The 19,736-nt window shown below is 47.1% G+C and overlaps 1 protein-coding gene across 1 annotated transcript in view; it reads right to left on the minus strand.

Annotated features, from left to right (window-relative positions):
- Nucleotides 1-19,736, minus strand: part of mdn1 (midasin AAA ATPase 1) — a 95,577-nt gene that overhangs the window by 23,251 nt on the left and 52,590 nt on the right. The window contains exons 47-74 of the mRNA XM_083643455.1: nucleotides 19,164-19,312; nucleotides 18,072-18,271; nucleotides 17,237-17,460; nucleotides 16,706-16,819; nucleotides 15,363-15,492; nucleotides 14,699-14,805; nucleotides 13,878-14,011; nucleotides 13,027-13,193; nucleotides 12,481-12,601; nucleotides 11,377-11,590; nucleotides 10,552-10,792; nucleotides 9,511-9,634; nucleotides 8,629-8,793; nucleotides 8,337-8,551; nucleotides 7,465-7,852; nucleotides 6,949-7,061; nucleotides 6,070-6,298; nucleotides 5,686-5,826; nucleotides 4,593-4,892; nucleotides 3,720-3,887; nucleotides 2,981-3,260; nucleotides 2,452-2,690; nucleotides 2,136-2,231; nucleotides 1,865-1,959; nucleotides 1,575-1,699; nucleotides 993-1,151; nucleotides 265-374; nucleotides 73-146 (exon numbers count right to left, since the gene is read on the minus strand). Coding sequence (XP_083499581.1) covers nucleotides 73-146; nucleotides 265-374; nucleotides 993-1,151; nucleotides 1,575-1,699; nucleotides 1,865-1,959; nucleotides 2,136-2,231; nucleotides 2,452-2,690; nucleotides 2,981-3,260; nucleotides 3,720-3,887; nucleotides 4,593-4,892; nucleotides 5,686-5,826; nucleotides 6,070-6,298; nucleotides 6,949-7,061; nucleotides 7,465-7,852; nucleotides 8,337-8,551; nucleotides 8,629-8,793; nucleotides 9,511-9,634; nucleotides 10,552-10,792; nucleotides 11,377-11,590; nucleotides 12,481-12,601; nucleotides 13,027-13,193; nucleotides 13,878-14,011; nucleotides 14,699-14,805; nucleotides 15,363-15,492; nucleotides 16,706-16,819; nucleotides 17,237-17,460; nucleotides 18,072-18,271; nucleotides 19,164-19,312 — 4,822 coding nt within the window. The remainder of the gene's footprint in view (nucleotides 1-72; nucleotides 147-264; nucleotides 375-992; nucleotides 1,152-1,574; nucleotides 1,700-1,864; nucleotides 1,960-2,135; nucleotides 2,232-2,451; nucleotides 2,691-2,980; nucleotides 3,261-3,719; nucleotides 3,888-4,592; nucleotides 4,893-5,685; nucleotides 5,827-6,069; nucleotides 6,299-6,948; nucleotides 7,062-7,464; nucleotides 7,853-8,336; nucleotides 8,552-8,628; nucleotides 8,794-9,510; nucleotides 9,635-10,551; nucleotides 10,793-11,376; nucleotides 11,591-12,480; nucleotides 12,602-13,026; nucleotides 13,194-13,877; nucleotides 14,012-14,698; nucleotides 14,806-15,362; nucleotides 15,493-16,705; nucleotides 16,820-17,236; nucleotides 17,461-18,071; nucleotides 18,272-19,163; nucleotides 19,313-19,736) is intronic.

Below are 19,736 nucleotides of genomic sequence, written 5' to 3' on the forward strand. Positions count from 1 at the left end.
ACAACCGGCTTAAAACCTGCATGGTAAATGTAAAATGTAAGGTTGAACTCTGCTACAGGCTTCATATCTTACCGATGCGTCTTCTCCACCGACTGTTTGATGGACCAGAAACTGACATCATTCCACTTGGAGATCTTCACAAAGTCCTGAAGGAGGAGCAGAGGCATCGCACCAATTCACATGACTGTAGAATTTACAAATAAGCGTTGGAATAAGTAGTGGAATTTATTGGAAAAGGAGGATATAGAAGAACTGCTCCTTCACCTTGAGCTCCTTCTCAATGGGCTGTCTGAGCTGACTGACTTTGGTCTGGATGCATTCAGAGAACTGAGTGTAATATGTGTGCAGGTTCCACAGGAGACTGGACAAAGGCTCTGTAACACAAGACAACAGTAAAGCCCAATTTATGCTTGGTTTGGCGACACTTTTGAAACTGTCGCCGACAGAAATGAGGACTTGAGTCGAGCAGTGTCTGCTACCTAGTGAAATGTCTAGTGTCGCGCGCGTGACTTCCTTGTTTTGGTTTTCGCTCGATTGAAATGAATGAACGTGTCCCCGCTATTTTTATCAGCCTGTCCTTGATGTATGACTTTGTGAAAATCACAAAGAACATCGTGACCAATTTCCCAGAGAGAGAGGAGGTGAGTTGTGTGGTTGTGTGTCGTTTACAAGTACGTTACATCTTGCGTCCGAGGTGGTTTCACTGGGCTTCTCTTGGCTGTCTGCAGCTGCTTATACGTAGCTTATAGCGTTCGAGTGACCAATCCAACACTTTCATTTTCGTCTGCGACCATGTGCTGAGCGACACTTTCTATAAATAAATAGTTCCATATTGGGGCTTTATTAATCAGAACTTTAAAATGGCACATACATAAAAGGGATCAGTCAATTATGTTGGATGAATTATTCATTCTTGACCTGAAAAGTGCATTTTGATCAAACTTTTCCTGCTGTAAAATGGGGTAAATCAAATAAAGAGTGTGGATGCAGACCTTCCAGGCCCGGCTGGCTGGGGAGCAGGAGGAGGTGGCAGTGGAAGCTGAGCAGCATGGCCAGCCGGGTGTGGAACTCTCCCAGGGAGGAGCCCTCCATGAAGGCCTGCAGCGTGGAGGACACGGAGGACAGGGAGAGGCGCTCCCCTTCCTCCTCGTCTGCACAACACATGCAAAACAGAAACAGGGAGGCGGGGTTAAAGGGGCAATCCTGGCGTGTTGTGTATTGTTTAATAGTGCCGGTTAGGTTTAAGTGTGTCCTCGCTTTTTTCCATTTCACATTTATCTAACGTTACAATTCAATACCAACGCAAGTTTAGCTAACTAGCAAAAGATTGATTTCAAGTTCCTAATAAGGTAAGTCATGTCATTTTACAACACTAGATTATTGGATTTAGGTTATGCATAAAAAAAAAATATATATATATATATATATATATATATATATATATATATATATATATATATATATATATATATATATATATTTCTTTTTTACAGTACATACAGGAAGAAAAAACATAAGAACCACAAACAAACATTAGCTAACATTAGCTAGCACTAGTACAGTAAGCTAGTTACCCGCATTGGCGTCCATCCTTTGCTCCTCCAAATATCTCTCAATCAGCTGGTAGACAGAGAACCAGTGTTTGGTGGACTTCTCAGTGTGCCGCTTCATGGCATTGTCCAGACTGCTGGACCAACAACTGTCATACAAACAGGAGAGAAACACAGCATTACATTATTACACACAGTGGAACAGGTAAAAAGCTCATTATGCTCGTTAAGACGTTATTCACAAGTTTACTATCTATGCATCTTTACATCAAGCAGATCTTCCTGCATGCATGCTCATTGTCATTGTTTCTTACCTGAGCTCCAGTTTGCGCCACTGGATAATGAGCTGGGTGACTGGTTCCAGTTCCTTCCTCAGAGAGACGGAGCGACTGGCGTTATTCTCCCAGTCCTGACCAGAGCAGAGGAGGAGAGGGTTAACACCAATACTGTATATGGGATGTCACAATATATATTTATTTTTCTGAAATATCAATACAGTATTGCGGAAAAAAGTATTGCGATATATTGCCGTATCGATTTTATTGCACAGCCCTAATGGCACATGACATGTTGCATCTTGCTGACCTGAGCTTTACTGAGCAGGATCTCCATGCCGTTAAGGAACTTGGCCAGTGGGCTGGCCAGACTGAAGGCCATGATCCTCTCCATCACCACAGTCAGCTGGGAACAAACAAGCAGACATTTCAGATCACAGCAACACATGTTAAACATCTTCTTCTCAGGTAAACCCGCCAAGCGCCAAGTTTCACAACCCAATCTCAACAGAACTCACCGCTCAGCATGGCAATAGATGTAATCAGGGCACCTATTCTTAAAAGTGTCCGGTTTTATTTTTTCTCAAATCCCTAAATGTGAAAACCGTCCTAACAAAATAGATCACCTGTACTAGAGCTGGGTGGTCTGGCCACTCGTCCAGCCTCTGCTTGACCGCTGCACTCAGCTGCTCCAGCACAGGCAGACAGAGGCGGGCCTGGCTCATGTTGTGCTGCTGGTAGAAGTCGTACGGGCCTTCAGCCCGGACAGCCAGGCCGTCCGGACCGCCCGCCCCCTGCACCGTGTTCTGCAGGAGGGCAGCGAGCAGCAGCTGGCTGCCGGTCAGCTGCTGGTCCAGGTCCGAATCTGAGGGAGGGGTGGAAGAGCAGTTGGTGATGATGAAATGATGACAGACAAAGAAAAGAGGGCCATCTATCTACAGAAACTCAAACTTCATTAACAGAAAATGCAAGCTCCGCCCACATTGCTTGATAGACAGCTGATCTCTGGCAATAAATAGTATTTTCAGTTTAAGTGAGAAACTGAGTCACTTGTCTATTTTTCTGATGCAAGGGTAGAGTTAATTAAAACTTTTGCCCTTTTTGTCACTTTTGCACCTTATGTAAATAAATAAGTGAAAACACAATGATACTGACCCATCAGGTGATAGAAGCGGGACATCACAGGTGCGGCGATCTGATAGGATGAGACCAGGGCTTTGATGTGCTCTTTGCTGTGATTGGCCGGAGCTGTGCTTTGGTACCAGAGGGACTGGGCGTATCCCAGACAGAGGCTCTGGTGGACCTGGACCACCGTGTTCATAGCGGCTGCAGACAGGAAGCTGCTCTCACTGGACTCCTCATATAGCTCCGCCTCCTCCAACTCCGCCTCTGCCGGGGCCTCCAGGCTCGGCTGGGAGGTGATGTCTGCAAAGTCCTGCATGAGAGAATGTACATTTAAGGCGAGGTCAGAAGATTTGAGTAATCTTTATGATTAATAATAAGAATTTAATTTTTTGTGTGTGGAAATAAACAAAACTAAATTAAGGAAAACAGATAGGAAGGTAGAACCCTTCCCAGTTTCCAATGTTAATAATTGTGGCCTTTAAATATTAAAAATGTGGGTCTTTGCTGCCAAAATGCATCATCCCTACAAGTTTCATCAAATTGGACTCGTGGTGGTGTGTGAAATTACAGTATCACATTTGATCAGTGCAGTTTTTTTAAACACTGGAACCCAGTGCCAAGATGCATATTCCCCCCCAAGTTTCACCACCAAGTTGAATACCTCCAAAATGAAAGGAGGAAAAAAAATATCTATCGTGATTTTTATATGTTTCTCCTGGCCGCAACCAAATGTCCCCTGGTTTGACCACGAAGACTTGAGACTTCATACCTTGTTGAACTGGGGGAAGAGTAGTCTGAAGTCCCTCTCCTCCTCCTGGTCCTCGGTGAGGCCGGACCCGTGCAGCCGGCTGCGGTTGCGGTTGCGGTACAGACTGGCCTCCAGCTGCTCCTTCTCTCTCCTAAGCCTCTCCTGCTCGTCCCACGCATTCACCAGAGCCTGAAGGCATCACAGCACAGTCAGACACGGCAACATCATTCATTCACTTTGATGAATCTAGTATTCTATTATACTCATTTTCAGTTTCTGTCTAATCTGACACTATTTTGAGTCACTGCTTGTTAACCGTTCTGTCATCTTACCTTGTATCCATTTATCAATTCATTTAATTCTCGTCTTAATTTCATTGTAAAAGCTCCCCTCCAATGTATTTTGACATTTTCAGAAGCTTTAAGCACGTGCCACTTTGTAATTGTGTTTTGTAAATGCTAAATGGATGCTAAATGAACTGTATTTATAGAGCGTATTTTAAAAATGGGCTATCGACTACCCAAAGCGCTTTTACATGAATGCCTCACATTCACCCATCCACACCGACGGTGTCTGCAGCCACGCAAGGCGCTAACTGCTCATCCGGAGCAGTTAGGGGTTCAGTGTCTTGCTCAAGGACACTTCGACACACTACCAGGAGGAGCCAGCCTCGAACCGGGAACCTTCAGATTCCCAGGCGACAGCTCTAAACATCCTGAGCTAATGCAATTGTAAAGAGTTAAAGTATAATAAAGTTATATTATTATTATTATTAATATTATTATACTGCATAAAAACAATAAAACGTGACACACAATATAATTGTAAATCAGCAAGATATAACACACGTGACTCACAGAAATCCATGACTCTAGGTGAAAAGAAAGCTCTTACTTGACAGATGTGCCTGAAGAGGTTGTGTGTCTCCTGGCTGAGCCGCCCTGTGGACAGAGCGTGGCACTGCACGTAGAGCAGAGCCACGAGCAGCAGCGTGGTAGACTGTGGCACCACGTGCTCGGGGTCCTGCCCGGGCAGCAGCTTGGCCAGGCTCCGCAGCACCTCCATGCACGTCCTGGAGCACAGGAAGTCAGCGCGGGCCAGGTAGGAGGGCAGGCTGGGGGTCAGGGAGGGGAAGGCCAGCAGGCAGGACACCAGCTTGGGCAGGCCGGGCATGGGCGTGAGTGAGGTGGCCACCTGTTGACGTTTGAAAATGTTCTTGTTTTATGGCCAATGCTGGTTTATTATTTAAGGTCATTCACAATTTTGCACCACAACCTGTACACTGTACAACATGTAGAGCTGGCTCAATTTTGTTCTTTTCCTGCTCTGATTCCCACTCCCGCCCCCCATTTTCTGCCAGCAGCTTCTTTTTCACCTGACAGCGGGGCACTTCACCGGCAGGACGTAGCACGTGGGCACCTGGGGCTATTCCCACCAGTTCTTCCACCTCTAACAGGCGCCCCGACTGACCAGAGGAGGTGCTAGTGCAGCGACCAGGACACGTACCCTCAATCCGGCTTCCCACCCGCAGCAGACACAGCCAATCGTGCCTGTATGGACACCCGACCAAGCCCGAGGTAACAGAGCTGGCTCAGGGTTAACAAGATCTTCCTCTAGAGGGGACTGTTCAATTGCGGTCTACAAGATGCCACTTTACCACTGAGTATCAGAGAGTGCAGTACTTAAATTTAGTTTGAAAACATGGTTGAATGACAATCAGGTCTGTAGTCATTGAGTGAAGAAACACTGAATGTAGTCAGCAATGGTATGAGTGCTTGCTTTGGTTTTGTACTTTTTGTTGTTGTTGTGGTAGTTTTTTTTTTTTTTTTTTACAAAGTGTAAGGTTTGGATTTACAACAACTATCTTTTATCTCTGTAACATCATTAGTGGCCTCGGCCCAGGGACTACAACAATCAAAGTGAGCTTTGAGCTCTATCTGGTACAACACATGTACCGTGCATTATCCTGTCAAATAAACCAACAAACCTGGGACGCCGCCAGCCGCATGCCGTGCCGGAGCTGCAGGATGCCGACGCGCAGCGGGCCGACCACGTCCGGGTACAGCGGGTAGTCCTCCAGGAGCCTCAGGGAGAAGCGGTGCTGCGAGCTCTGCCACACGGCCTCCTCCTTCAAGTCAAGTCAAGTTTATTTGTATAGCCCTAATTCACAAGCATGTCTCAGAGGACTTTATAGAGAAAATGTGTCTAGCTAAATCTGCCTAAGCACAATTGATAAACAGAATTGAACAACATATATAAAGCATATAAAAAAACAAGCATAGAAGAGAAGAGATGAGCCAGGCTCCCCTGGATGAGCCAGGCTCCCCTAGATGAGCCAGGCTCCCCTAGATGCACGCACGGACAAACTAACCTTCAGCAGGCCCTGGGTGGCAGAGCGTGACTTGGAGGTGGAGCCCTGCAGGGCTTTGAGCAGGTGGGACAGCAGGTCTTGCACGCGGGAAACCTGGCCGATGCTGCACAGGTAGTGCTGCAGGTCCTGGAACAGCCGGCCGTACTGCGGCTCGTGGGGGCGGAGGGCCTGCTTCCTGGAGAGCTCGGCTATCTGCTCCTTCACCTGCTGCATGCGGATCCACAGGTACCTGCAGACACGACACAGACATGACATACTGCATGTGAAACGCATAGCGCATAGTTCATACATTTGGTTACAGTATCAAATACACAGGGCGTGCAGACACCAGTGTGTCTCCCACACACCGCACAGCCTGTGTTGATTTTTTTCTCTTTCTCTCTCATGTCGATAGAGAGACGATATGTTTCTTCAAAACGATAGCCTACATATCATTGTCGATCATGTATCATTGTGGATGGCCACAAGATAGGAATGCATTTGCAACACTTTACGATTTCACTCAGTCGTCTTTCTTACTACACAAAGAGGTGTGCATCGTAACCCGACGTGCAAATTAACTGATCTTTAATGCGTGCTGGGAAAAAAGCACAATGTTGGGTGGGTGACATTGTGTGACACATTCACATGGTGTGTTCCACCTTCGCCATTTTAGCTTCTGGATGTCTGGCTGACTGACCGAATTACTTGATGACTAAGGTGCAAGAGCAAAATCTAATGAGCAACCTCCTCTGGTCACACTAATGCTGTCCAGAGAGGACTTCACCTCCTCTGGTCATAGTACTGCTGTCCAGAGAGGACTTCAGCTCATTCTTGACATGGTGTCAGTGGATCTCCACTGAGGCTTGGTCAAAGGCTTTCTTAGCGGCTGGGTCTCACCTGATTCGAGGGTGCTGGAAGCCATCAGTGGTGCTGCTCTCCTCCAGTGCTGCTCCGGTCACCAGCTGAGAGGACAGGCTGCGTCCTCTCCACTCCTCCTGCAGCAAAGCCAGCTGGGGACAGAGACAGAGAGGGATATTGTTACACATGTCTCTCAAGTTACATCCTACAAACCTGCCTGGTTAAAAATGACAGATGTTATACGATACCAGCCAATATCCAGGTCAGTTGTGAATTAAGACCAACTGTACTACCTTCTGCTAGACATAATTTGCCAATATACAAAAGAAAACAAAAAACATGAGATTCTTCCTCAGAAGAGTAGTACCGGTAGATGTTAGACATACAGTAATTATTTCTGAATAGGAGAAAGGGAATGTACAAGTTGTGTGAAAAATGGCACATAATGTGAAGATTAAGGTTTAATTAGATTAAGATTAAGATAAGGTTGCTACAGTAAGGTTAAATATTTACAACAGCACAGTCAGGGGTAAAACAGCAAAAAGAGCTGCTCACCTCCTCTTGAGCGTAGTTGAGCTTGTAGGCCCTCTTCACAGCTGGGTCAAAGATAGTCTGCGGTGTCCACACTTTGATCTGCAGCAGGCCCATGTTGACCCAGAACACCCCGGAGCGGGCCAGCTGGTTGGTGCCCTGGACCTTGTTCTGGACGTACTGCTGCAGGCAGGTGACGCAGGTCTCCACCAGGCCCTCGGGGAGCAAGTTGGAAGGCAGGAAGTCTCGGAGGGCCGTCTGGATCTCCTGGGCGGCGATCAGAGGGTCCTGGTCTTCCACCAGGCTCTCACAGCTCTCCATGTAGCCCTCCTGCAGGCTGGGAGGCAGCAGGTCGGCCATGCTCTGAAGCTGCCTGCGCAGCACCATGCCCTGGAGCCGGAAGTCTGTCCCCCTGAGGGGCAGGAGATCAAAGAGGAGACATGGGCTGATTATCAAATCCAAGAGTAGCAAGAGTAGCAGAATGTTTTGAGAAGTATTTGTCAATTTTGTGTACTTTCTGTAACTAAATTTAATTTCCAAACTCAATACTCCTATACTCAATACTCCTATACATAGATATACTTCTGAAACACTAGGATGACTGCAAATAGAATTCCACTCAGGTCTGTATTTAATAAATTACTATGGATTTATTAATGGATTTCATTATGACACTAGGACATTTGAATATTTTGTTGAAAGCTGAATAATGAACAGCTCAGCACATTTTCAAGTGAAATTATGGTGTACGGTTACATAAGTAGACGTGTATTTGGACTGAAGCTCTCCACACTTGTTCAGACCTTCTATAATTCTGTATCAGTCCTACTATCATTTAGAAATCTCCGCCCGCTAAATTCAGGGGAGTGTGGCGTCCTCTTCGTGACCTGACCTACCTGAACTCAGCCAGGGCAGGGATGGCCATATTGTCCCACAGCACAGCGGTGATGTCCTGCAGCTGCTGGATCCTCTCCCTCCACTCGCCCAGCGTGACCTGGGAGGAGGAGAGGAGCGCCGCGCCCGAGGGATCCCAGCGCCCCCCGGTGTCACTGCTGCCCAGCACCCCCAGCACGCACCGCGACCACACCGCTTTAGTCAGCAAGGCGGGCCCCTGAAGAGGACACAGACACCGTTAGCAGCCCCAGTAAATCCTATTCTGAAAATGATAAGAGTATTTGTGGCCTATACCATGTTATCGGCTCCGTGGTGCGACTTGGGAGCCATTTGGCTTTCAGGACACAGCGGGTCCCACTTCAGCCAGTGGTCGGGGTCAGAGGTCACGCTGCTGGTCCACAGGGCAGCCAGGGCCTCCGACAGCAGCTCACACCACACAAACTGCAGCTCCTCCGTTGGCTACAGTAGGTGAGGAGAGGCATCACTTAGTACTTTTGTAGTTATAAAGAATTACTTTCAACCCAAGACTTAAAGTAAGTTGTGTTTGTATTCTTGCGTTCAGTTTTTATCTAAAAAAATACCCCCCTCTTATTAGTCTAAATGCCAAGGTTCCCACACCTTCTTAAACAACAAATTCAATGACTTATAAAGGAATTTTCACGACCAACTCCCTCAAATTCAAGGACCCAACACGGCATAGTTTGAGACACAGAAGTGTTGCAACATTGAGATTTTGTACATTGAGAACTAGCAGGCTTTACAGAAGCTCACAGACAATTAAGAGGCTTGAATTGAATGTGCGAACACTTCAAAATGCTGCGTTTACACATTCAGTAAAGACAAATCAAAGGCACTTCAATTTCTCTTCTTGCACAAAATATAAATTCAAGCTTTTCCAATTACCCAGATCTACTTTTTGTTTTGTCTGTGGTTATTTCTGGCATTATCTTTCTGTAGATATTTGTACCTTGAGATGATTGCATATTAATGTCTTGTCTGACAAATGAAAAATATACATATAAAGTGTAAAAAGAAAAGAAATCCTGTAAATCGTGAGGTGGGTCTGAAATAGAGACTGCTATCATCATTGTTATTGCAACATGACAAAACAAGATCTTATATTTCACGGCACATTACAGTACCAAGCCCCAAATGGTGCAGGACATCCCTACTGACCCTCTCACTGCTGAGCAGGAACCAGAGGGGCTGCAGCTGGCTGACGTTCATGGGGGTGGACTGGAGGCAGAAGCGAAGGTGTCTGGACAGCTCCCGCCGCAGGCTGTCCTCCGCCTCCTGGTCTCTGTGGAGCAACAGGAAGAAGTTCTCAAAACAGCCAATGTTTCAAATAGGCCTCCAAAACTGTGTTCAAATGCTGTTGGGGGGGGGGGGGGGGGGGGGGTTAGTGGGGGGATATTGTGGGGGGGGGGGGGGTTAGTGGGGGGATATTGTGGGGGGGGGGGGTTAGTGGGGGATATTTCAGTTGTATGCAGTTTTGTGTGTGTTGCGTGAATTGGGATTGTATTCAGGAAAATAAGAACATGGTAGAAATATTTGATCACATTAGATGGGTAGGAAGGAATATCAATACATTTATGGGTAGATGGATAAGGAGCTAAAGCCCACACTAGAACAAAAAGCATGTTCCCAGCTGTCACAATACATAACTTTTTCTCGTTAGCTAATTTTCCATGCCATAATTATACATATTTAACAATAAATGCCCCCCAAAGATACACTATTTCTGATCTACTATCAAAATACCATTACTTTTACTTAATGAAAAACAGTGTATCATTAATGGTGACCTCATGCCTTACTAGAAGGCGTAAATACAAATTTCTAACAATAGAAATATATATTTTTTTATATACCCACCCCTTCCATCAAATAAAAAAGCCTCTTTCTCCCTAACTGATATCCCATTGGTTTACACACTACTGAATGATCCCACCTCCCATTGGTTTACACACTACTGAATGATCCCACCTCTCGTTATGTCCCACCCACACATCCTCTTTCAACATCAAATGAAGGAAGCCTGACGCGGTTGATGCTAGAATGGATCGGCCGGAGGGACGTAACCCAGCTTCTGACCCGAACCAATCATCACTCCTCATCCCTAAAGCCAACCAATCATCACTCCTCATGTCCCGCCGTCCGATCCAATTTAGCATGGACCGCCTGACGCTCTGGTTCCACTGGGGCTTCAGACTTTACCCCTGTGTGAGGGCCAGCTGCAGCAGGTCTGCGCTGAGTCGGAGCTGGTTGAGTACAGCCAGTTCCTCCATCAGGGGCCACAGCTGGGCACGGCGGCTGAGCTGCTGCAGCTCCTCCCTGGCCAGGCGGAGGCCGTCCCCTGGCTCCTCCCCTCTGGACCTGCCGCGCACCTCCAGCATCCCAATGGACGTCATCTGACTGTGCTGCTGCTCCACGCACAACACCAACCTCTCCAAAACTCCTGAAGTGGGGGGGGAAAAAGGGCAATGAGGGAATGTATTGATGTGGCAGGCAGGCCTGGTTAATAGAGACAGTCCTGTAACCGGAAACATGGTTTTTTATTAGCTGCGACCAGCAGCTCTATAGGTCGCTCTGTATTTTCCCTGAAATGCAGGGTGGCAGGGGGAGGACCCGACCCACCCTACTCTGCCTCTGATTGGGTTGGGTTTAGGCATGAGGAGTGATGATTGGTTAAAGGTAGGGTAAAATATCAGGGAAAGCCAATCAGAGGCATTGTAGGGCCCTGCTATCCTGAATTTCGGAAATGTGCGGTGTGTGTGTGTGTGTGTGTGTGTGTGTGTGAGAATGCATAAACGTGCGGATGCATGTGCGTACATGGTTGCAGCTATTTGCAAATGTGTGCTTGTTGCCACTAGATGGCAGGCTTTACACATAATTGAGTTTGGTGTTCAGTTACTTAATTAATCTATGATCTTTATTGACCACTATCTGTGACCAGTAGGAAATCACAGAAACATTGCATAGATCTGATCTCCCCTAAAAGGAATTGAACGGTCAAACTGACTCTCTGTGGCACAAGCTTACCAGACTTGTGGGGATCCAGCTGGTTGTTTGCTAGCAGAACGAGGCCCCAGGCCTCCAGGAGGCTCTCCTTGGTGTCCAGCCCCAGCCCGGCGCCCTGCAGCCGGACGAGCTCCTGCCTCCACGGGCCGGTGCTGCTGTCCAGCCGCAGCTCGCTGACGTCCAGCGCTCTGCTCAGCACCCGCAGCCGAGACGCACACTCAGCAACTGACTCCAACTGGAGAAGGGTGACGCGAGGAACGGTGTTAATATGAGCAACACACGTTCAGTTTTCAAAATACACGGGACTTAACGAGAAATCTTTTCTGCTATAGCCTCGCATAAGAGCTTACTTATAAAAATGATTCAGGTGTCAAAGGGAAAGGAGTGAGTGTGTAAATCACAGATGTTTCATAGTACTTCGTTTGTAGTAGACGCACCTTGGTCAAATAGTAGTTAGCCTTTGCCAATAACATTTAAATGTTTTTAACCTGCTTAATGTACAAGATAGACATGGTTTATGGCATAAGAACATTGCATGTGTATACTAAATTGACTTTTTTATTTTAGATAAGACCAATAGACAGACACTTTTATTAATCCTATATAAAAATGAGTACCTGCAAATAGTGGAACTGATCAAGTTTGTGCCCACCTTGAATGGGAGAGCTTTCCCCAGGGTCTTCTGGATGCCTTACCTTGAATGGGAGAGCTTTCCCCAGGGTCTTCTGGATGCCTTACCTTGAATGGGAGAGCTTTCCCCAGGGTCTTCTGGATGCCTTACCTTGAATGGGAGAGCTTTCCCCAGGGTCTTCTGGATGCCTTACCTTGAATGGGAGAGCTTTCCCCAGGGTCTTCTGGATGCCTTACCTTGAATGGGAGAGCTTTCCCCAGGGTCTTCTGGATGCCTTACCTTGAATGGGAGAGCTTTCCCCAGGGTCTTCTGGATGCCTTACCTTGAATGGGAGAGCTTTCCCCAGGGTCTTCTGGATGCCTTACCTTGAATGGGAGAGCTTTCCCCAGGGTCTTCTGGATGCCTTACCTTGAATGGGAGAGCTTTCCCCAGGGTCTTCTGGATGCCTTACCTTGAATGGGAGAGCTTTCCCCAGGGTCTTCTGGATGCCTTACCTTGAATGGGAGAGCTTTCCCCAGGGTCTTCTGGATGCCTTTCAGAGCCGTGGCCACAGACACCGGGGTGGACAGCACAGTCTGGATGGCTGCAGACACGGTCTGGAGCTCCTGTTGTCCTCTGGAGTACAGTGATACCACAACAATGATATTATTTATTAGACATACTAAATACCAATACTGATCAATTAAAATACTGTACTGTAAATATAGTCACATACTACCCTTGCAATGTTATTTTTTGTAATTGTTAATGCTGTAAACAAGGCCAGGAAATCAACATTTTGGCCCACTAGCCACAGTGGGTGGTTGATTCTGTAAGTGCAACCATCAATATTTTGGCATCCTAGCTAATTTTTTAGAATATAAATGAACCTCCAACTTGAGGGCTGTTTGCCTGCCAAAGTGGCTGAGATTGTTATCATTTATTTGCGCTCATATTCAACATGTACAATTTCCCTTGTGTTACATTGTGTTACATTGTGTTACATTGCCTAACTTTATTGGAAAATATCGCAAAAATGTAGAAGGGGGGGAAGTGTTTACTCGAAGGTGGCGGCGGCGTCTCCCAGGAGGAGCTGCGGCAGGCGGAGGATGAGGTGTTTCTGGACCCACTGCCAGTGCAGCGAGAGGACAGACACGCCCAGCGAGTCTGCAGGCATCGTGTTGCAAACGTCCCAGAAACGATCCCGCCACTGGAGCAGCTGCAGGATCTGCAGAGTGCAGACACACACACGCAGACACAGACACACACACGCAGACACACACGCAGACACACACACACACGCACGCAGACAGACACACACACACACACACACACACACACATGCATGCATGCAGACAGACACACACACACACACACACACACACACACATGCATGCAGACACACACACACACACACACACACACACACACACACACACACACACACACATGCAGACACACAAAACATGAGTGAGGAGATCATGGCAAGTGGCAAATCAGTATTGTTTTGGTACAAAAAATACTTGGCAGGCGATTGGATGAACGATCTGTCTATCATCGGCTAACTTCAACCACTTAGGACCGCCTCCTCCTTTCCCCGGACGCCGAGTGGTCTGCACCACTGGTGGTGCAGATTCAAATGGTTTATTATGGTTTATTATTATGGATTCAAACAAATTATGTGGCAGCAGGGCAAAATGGATTTCTTGGTGATCATGATCGTGATCTCGTGAATCCAACCGCCTCGCGAGGTTACGATTTTATAGTTTCGTTACCCAAATATGTTTGTGTTTTTTTTTAACTTGATTCCGTTTCATCTCAACCCGTTTTCTCTGTAACGGCTAGGAGGAGTAGCAACCATAGCAGTTAGCAGGAGAAAAGCCTGGGTGTGTAGGGCCGAGTGAACGCTCACCTCGAACATGATGTGGTCCGAGATGTAGGGCTGTCCGCTCTGCACCGCCTGCAGGGTGAACGAGTCCCACAGGTCGAAGAAGGTCCGCAGGTGCATCAGCACCGGGTGGGGCAGGTGGCCGAAGTCCATAGTGCCTGTGAGGGAGGAGGAAACAAGCTGCCTCATACTCAGTCCCAATCATACAACACCACTTGCGCCGAACCACGCTCAAAATGAGTGCGCTCATTCATGGTGCAGTATGTAACTTTGGGTAAGATAATCCCACTTTCCCACCAACGACCGGGGTCGGACCAGCGTTACTTGACCCGTGTTCAACCCTTCTTTTGTCAATTCACACCAAGTCAGTCAACACAGGGTTAATCTTTGGTGATGATGACAACTCAGATAGGACCCGGGTCATAACCCGGGAGAGATGCATAGCAATTAGCCTAGCATATTAGCATAACAAATAGTAACCCGGGTGGTGCCATTCACACTGACATGAACCCTGGACGGACCTAACTCGACAGGTGGGTCGCCAAGCCGAGTCGGGCAACCCAGGTTAACCCTTTCAGACACAACATCAACCTGGGGTTAACCCTGGTTTGACCCTTGGTGTGAAAGGGGTAAAAGACGTCAAACGTGTTGGACATTTGAAAAAGTAGACATTGCTAAAAACGTAGCCATTTATGGACTGGATATACAGTATGAGGGGGAAAAACTCAATATCTCAACTTTATACATGTGATGCATCTCCATTATCTGTGTCTCTACTTGGGTCTCTGCATACCTTTGCTGAAGGCGGTGGCTAGTCTCAGGGTTCTACTTGGGTCTCTACATACCTTTGCTGAAGGCGGTGGCTAGTCTCAGGGCACAGTTTTGTGCAGACAGATTGATGGCACAGGTGCAGATGACAGATCTCTCCTCTCTGTCTGTCATCAGAACAATCCTGAGAAACAAATCATGATCAATCTACACATAAAGCCAACTGGTTTTAGACAAGCAACCCTTTTCCCAAAGGGTTCATAAACATTTTCCAATGTGGAAAATGACACACTTTTCTACATCATCATTTCTTAACTACATCTGGAGATTATGAGCAGTGTTGAATATGCAGATGTCTGCAAACAGATCACTTAAACTATAAACAAGAAATATCAGAATTGTTAAAATGACAATGCCTCTATTCTACAGCTACAGTACATATGTGTAGTCAGTGATATATGTATCATGACTTAAAATCTTTTTTCCAGACTCAACAAATAAATAAAAAATAAAATAATCAAGATCATTTTCCAAAGTGTTCCAGAAATTCCAGACCTTACCATCAAACCGTTGTCTCTTACATTTGAGACTACTTGCAAGTGTTTGAGTTAGAAACACTAACTTGTTCTACTACAGCAGTGCTTAGATGTTTTTTTCTTGAATAGTGTGCCAGTTAGATGTCTCGAGTCTCGACTGTAATACCGCAGGTTGATCAGCAGATAAAGTTAACAGTCCTCCTACCTGTTGGCGACTGCATTCAGTGCCTCCAGAAACTCCATGTATCTTTCCTCATCCTCAAAGTTGCACTTGTTGGCTAGAATATCCAGGTATTGCTTGTTCCAGCGCATGTCCACCAGAATCCTGTATTCATCTGACAACACAACAGAGGATGGCCTTTAATGAGGTACAGTCAATGGGTGGAGCAAATAGCAACCCTGAACATCTTTTAATATTTATTCAGAGCAAACAGGCTCTTTTTCAGAAAATTGGACCCTCTAATGAATAAGTATGTTCAAGTAGACTTACTCCTGCTACAGGTTATTGTTTGCACTTCGTTTACAAACTAAGATTTGCTCAGTTTCATATCATAAAAAAATGTAATACTTGTTTTTGGCTGCTGGTCAGAGTAAGTGAGCAATTTTAAGAATCACTTTGGGCCTCTGGTAACTTGTCATTATTTCTGACATTTTATAGACTACATGATCAATCAATTAATTCATACAAAAAATAACAAGAGGGATTAATTGATAATGAAAATACTCATTAGTTGCAGTCATAATGACTCACTATGGAGATACATCCCCCTGGGTATTCCTCAGGACTAGCAATGTTATCAACTAAACTATCCCTTAAAAAAGGAAGGAAATGCCTTATGGCAGAACAAGGAAGCAACGCTAGTTTACCCGTGCTGTGTGGCTGGAGCAGCTAGTTTACCTGTGCTGTGTGGCTGGAGCAGCTAGTTTACCTGTGCTGTGTGGCTGGAGCAGCTAGTTTACCTGTGCTCTGTGGCTGGAGCAGCTAGTTTACCTGTGCTGTGTGGCTGGAGCAGCTAGTTTACCTGTGCTGTGTGGCTGGAGCAGCTAGTTTACCTGTGCTGTGTGGCTGGAGCAGCTAGTTTACCTGTGATGTGTGGCTGGAGCAGCTAGTTTACCTGTGCTGTGTGGCTGGAGCAGCTAGTTTACCTGTGCTGTGTGGCTGGAGCAGCTAGTTTACCTGTGCTGTGTGGCTGGAGCAGCTAGTTTACCTGTGCTGTGTGGCTGGAGCAGCTAGTTTACCTGTGCTGTGTGGCTGGAGCAGCTAGTTTACCTGTGCTGTGTGGCTGGAGCAGCTAGTTTACCTGTGCTGTGTGGCTGGAGCAGCTAGTTTACCTGTGCTGTGTGCCGGAGCAGCTAGTTTACCTGTGCTGTGTGGCTGGAGCAGCTAGTTTACCTGTGCTGTGTGGCTGGAGCAGCTAGTTTACCTGTGCTGTGTGGCTGGAGCAGCTAGTTTACCTGTGCTGTGTGGCTGGAGCAGCTAGTTTACCTGTGCTGTGTGGCTGGAGCAGCTAGTTTACCTGTGCTGTGTGGCTGGAGCAGCTAGTTTACCTGTGCTGTGTGGCTGGAGCAGCTCTGTGAGGGATTTGCCCTTAGCAGCCAGCTTGCTGCTGAACACGGCCTTCAGGGCACGGTTTCCCGCCTCCACCTGGACCAGCGCTGAATCTGAAGGAGTGTAGAGTCACCTTGTTTTAGGATCACGAAGCAGTAGTACTTCCGGATAGGGTAGCACAAAAGTCACATTGCTACTTTTGCTGTCTAATGCGATTGTGATATAAACTGCAAAACATATGGACAGCATTGAGGTTGGAATGTGGAGGATTTTACCAGTTTGACTAAAAGGAAAGACTTTCACCGACATACAACTTGATTTGTTGGCCACAAACAAAATCTTGTTTTGGACGCAAGTCTGGAAAGAATTTCTAATTCTAAAAGCTTGGGGGTATTTTGTGATTTAAAAATGGCAGGTGCCCGTATTGAATTTTTTTGTTCCGTTTATAGTGCAACCATGAAATCCAGACTCATTCATTTCAATAAACAGAGTGGCATGTCAATAGTCTTCACAAAAAGACATGAACCAACCGGGGGCGTATTTGTAGCTCTTTCCCAGGTGAGAGAGCCAGTTGCTGCGGAGGATCCAGTCTCCGTGAGTGGCTCGCTCTGTGAGCAGGCGGACCGCTGTGGGGATCAGCCGCAGAGCGTCTCCGTCCTCCAGATCCACCACTCCTCCAGAGAACAGCAAGCCTTCCTGCACGCCGCTGCTCTGCAACGCCCTCTGCAGGTCGCTCAGACTGAGGGGACGATTCCTGTGTGCGAATACAATCAATGTTATTTATCTATACTGCCTTAAAATAATGATTTGTGACCAATGACCATTTCAATTCATAAACAGTACAGTACAGTAAGTGTGGGCAGGCATTTCCCGAGACATACATACTCGAACGTCACTCAGTGCGTTGGCTGCAGTACACCTCCGAAACACTAGGTGGCTTGTGGTGCACTCATGTCCATTACATATGACGCAATCATGTTGTTTACCAAGAACTTGCAATCATGTCGGCGAAGTTGAAGTTTTATGCTATGCAGAAGTTTGTTAAATGAGGAACAAGCATTGTTAAATGAGGAAATGGCGTTTCCTTGAGCGGCACTCCCTGTACTGTTTTGTATTGTATTGTCCTGTATGTGAACGATTTCTTAATAAAGTTGTTAAAAAAACATTGCTGTCGTCTTTCCCTCTCACAACAAGTATGTCAGTGGATATACGTAGGTGGCCCAAGGCAACGGCCAATCACAGCTCTCGTGCTGTTCGAGCTGCACATCCCCTGCGCCAAGCTGCGCCGACAGGCTCGCCAGCTGTGGCGCACCCCTCGGCGCATTCGGCGTTGGCTTTGACGCAGAACCATGTCAAGCACTTTACCTTTTGCCCTGCAGGCTGAGGGTGTTGAGGCAGAAGGAGAGGACCTGTCCGTCTCTCAGGACGCAGGAGAAGCAGGAGTCCTCTGTGGAGAGCAGGGCGGAGGGGAAGCCATCGGGCCACACGCCGGCACACAGCAGCCCGCTGCCCCAGTCCTCCGTGTCCAGGATGGCCAGGTGCTGCTCAATCACCTGCTGGGCTTGCTGGAGGGACAGAATGCAGTATTTCAATCAACTTTTATTAGCGGACTCATTGTCCATAAAAATCACACCCGGGTGTTGCGCTGCAGTATGCGCTGCAGTTTTGTGCATGGCCGACCCGTGCGCGCACCCATCCGTGCTGTGTGTGCATGCGCGCGTGTGTGCGTGCACTACCGGCTTGTGTGTGTTTCGAGCTGCTCTCTCCATAGCGTGCCAAAGTCTCGCCAATCAGGACATGAATTTGCCATTCATTTCCAGATGTATCTTAAACTGTGCGTGCGTGAATGTGTCGTGCATGTGACCGTGTGTGCATGTGTGTGTATTACCGATGAAACGCTATCGTCCTCCACGATATGAGACATTACTCATCTCTCTCTCTCTCTCTACGCCTGTCCCGCGTGCCTCTGGGTGCAGACCGGGGGAGTTGGGGTCGGGGCCACACCCCCTTCCTTGTCGCTTCGAGCCAGTCTCCCCCAAATCTCGTAAAATCTATGTGCACTCCCCCAAATCTTGGTGAACTCCCCCAAATGTTGCCACACACACAAAGTCACTTATAGAAGTGGTTGCACCGCTTAAAAAACACACACATTATAAACACACACACACACAAAACTATACAAGGCAAATATTCCAATAATTCCACATACTGGTATCGCACAGCACTAAAACCAGAATTAATGGCATTCTGGGATACATTCAGTCGACTGATAAATTTATACATCAGATTTCTCATAAGCACTTGAAAAGTAAGTCACTTGTACTACTACACTCTTTTTTTAAGCAATATCTACCTATACATGTCATCATCATCAGACATTTGATCTGTAAAATGAAGTGTCCCAGATATGTTGTTTCATCACAAACAGATAGAACAGTGTTAAGGGGGTGTTGTTACCCTCTGGCTGGCGGAGGTGCGCTGGCAGAGGGAGTACGCCTCCCCACAGGCGTGCTGCAGGGCGCTGGGCAGGTCCACACCTCTCTGCAGCTGGCAGGCCAGCAGGGCGGCAGCATGGAGCAGGGAGGCCACAGAGGAGGCCGGGGAGTCTGACACACAGGAGGAGGAGTTTAGTGGCTCTGCACACTGCACTACAGCCAGAGACATTTAATATAGATAGAGACACTACACTGCAGGCTTCGCCAATAATAAGAAATGGTACTCTTCCAGTCTCCTAAATGGGCATGGCCATCAGGCCATGTGGCACAGATACAGGAAATGACTGGAAGTTGGGGTGTCTCGCTCTGATATTGACCATCTCTGCTACAGCTGTGTTCAGAGTCAGACAGAAGGTCAATCCCCCCCCCCCCCCAAAAAAAAAATCTATGAATCATTCATATGATCTATGAAAGGTGGAGAGTCCATGTTGTAATTTACAAGGGAGGAGATTGGACTTGTGTGTTTAGATCAGTGGTTCTCAATGTTGGGTTCGGGGACCGGCAGGGGTCCTTGAGGGGGTTCCCAGCAAATTGA

The sequence above is a fragment of the Poromitra crassiceps genome (assembly GCF_964638095.1).
Source record: "Poromitra crassiceps genome assembly, chromosome: 9".
Classification (NCBI taxonomy): Eukaryota; Metazoa; Chordata; class Actinopteri; order Beryciformes; family Melamphaidae; genus Poromitra; species Poromitra crassiceps.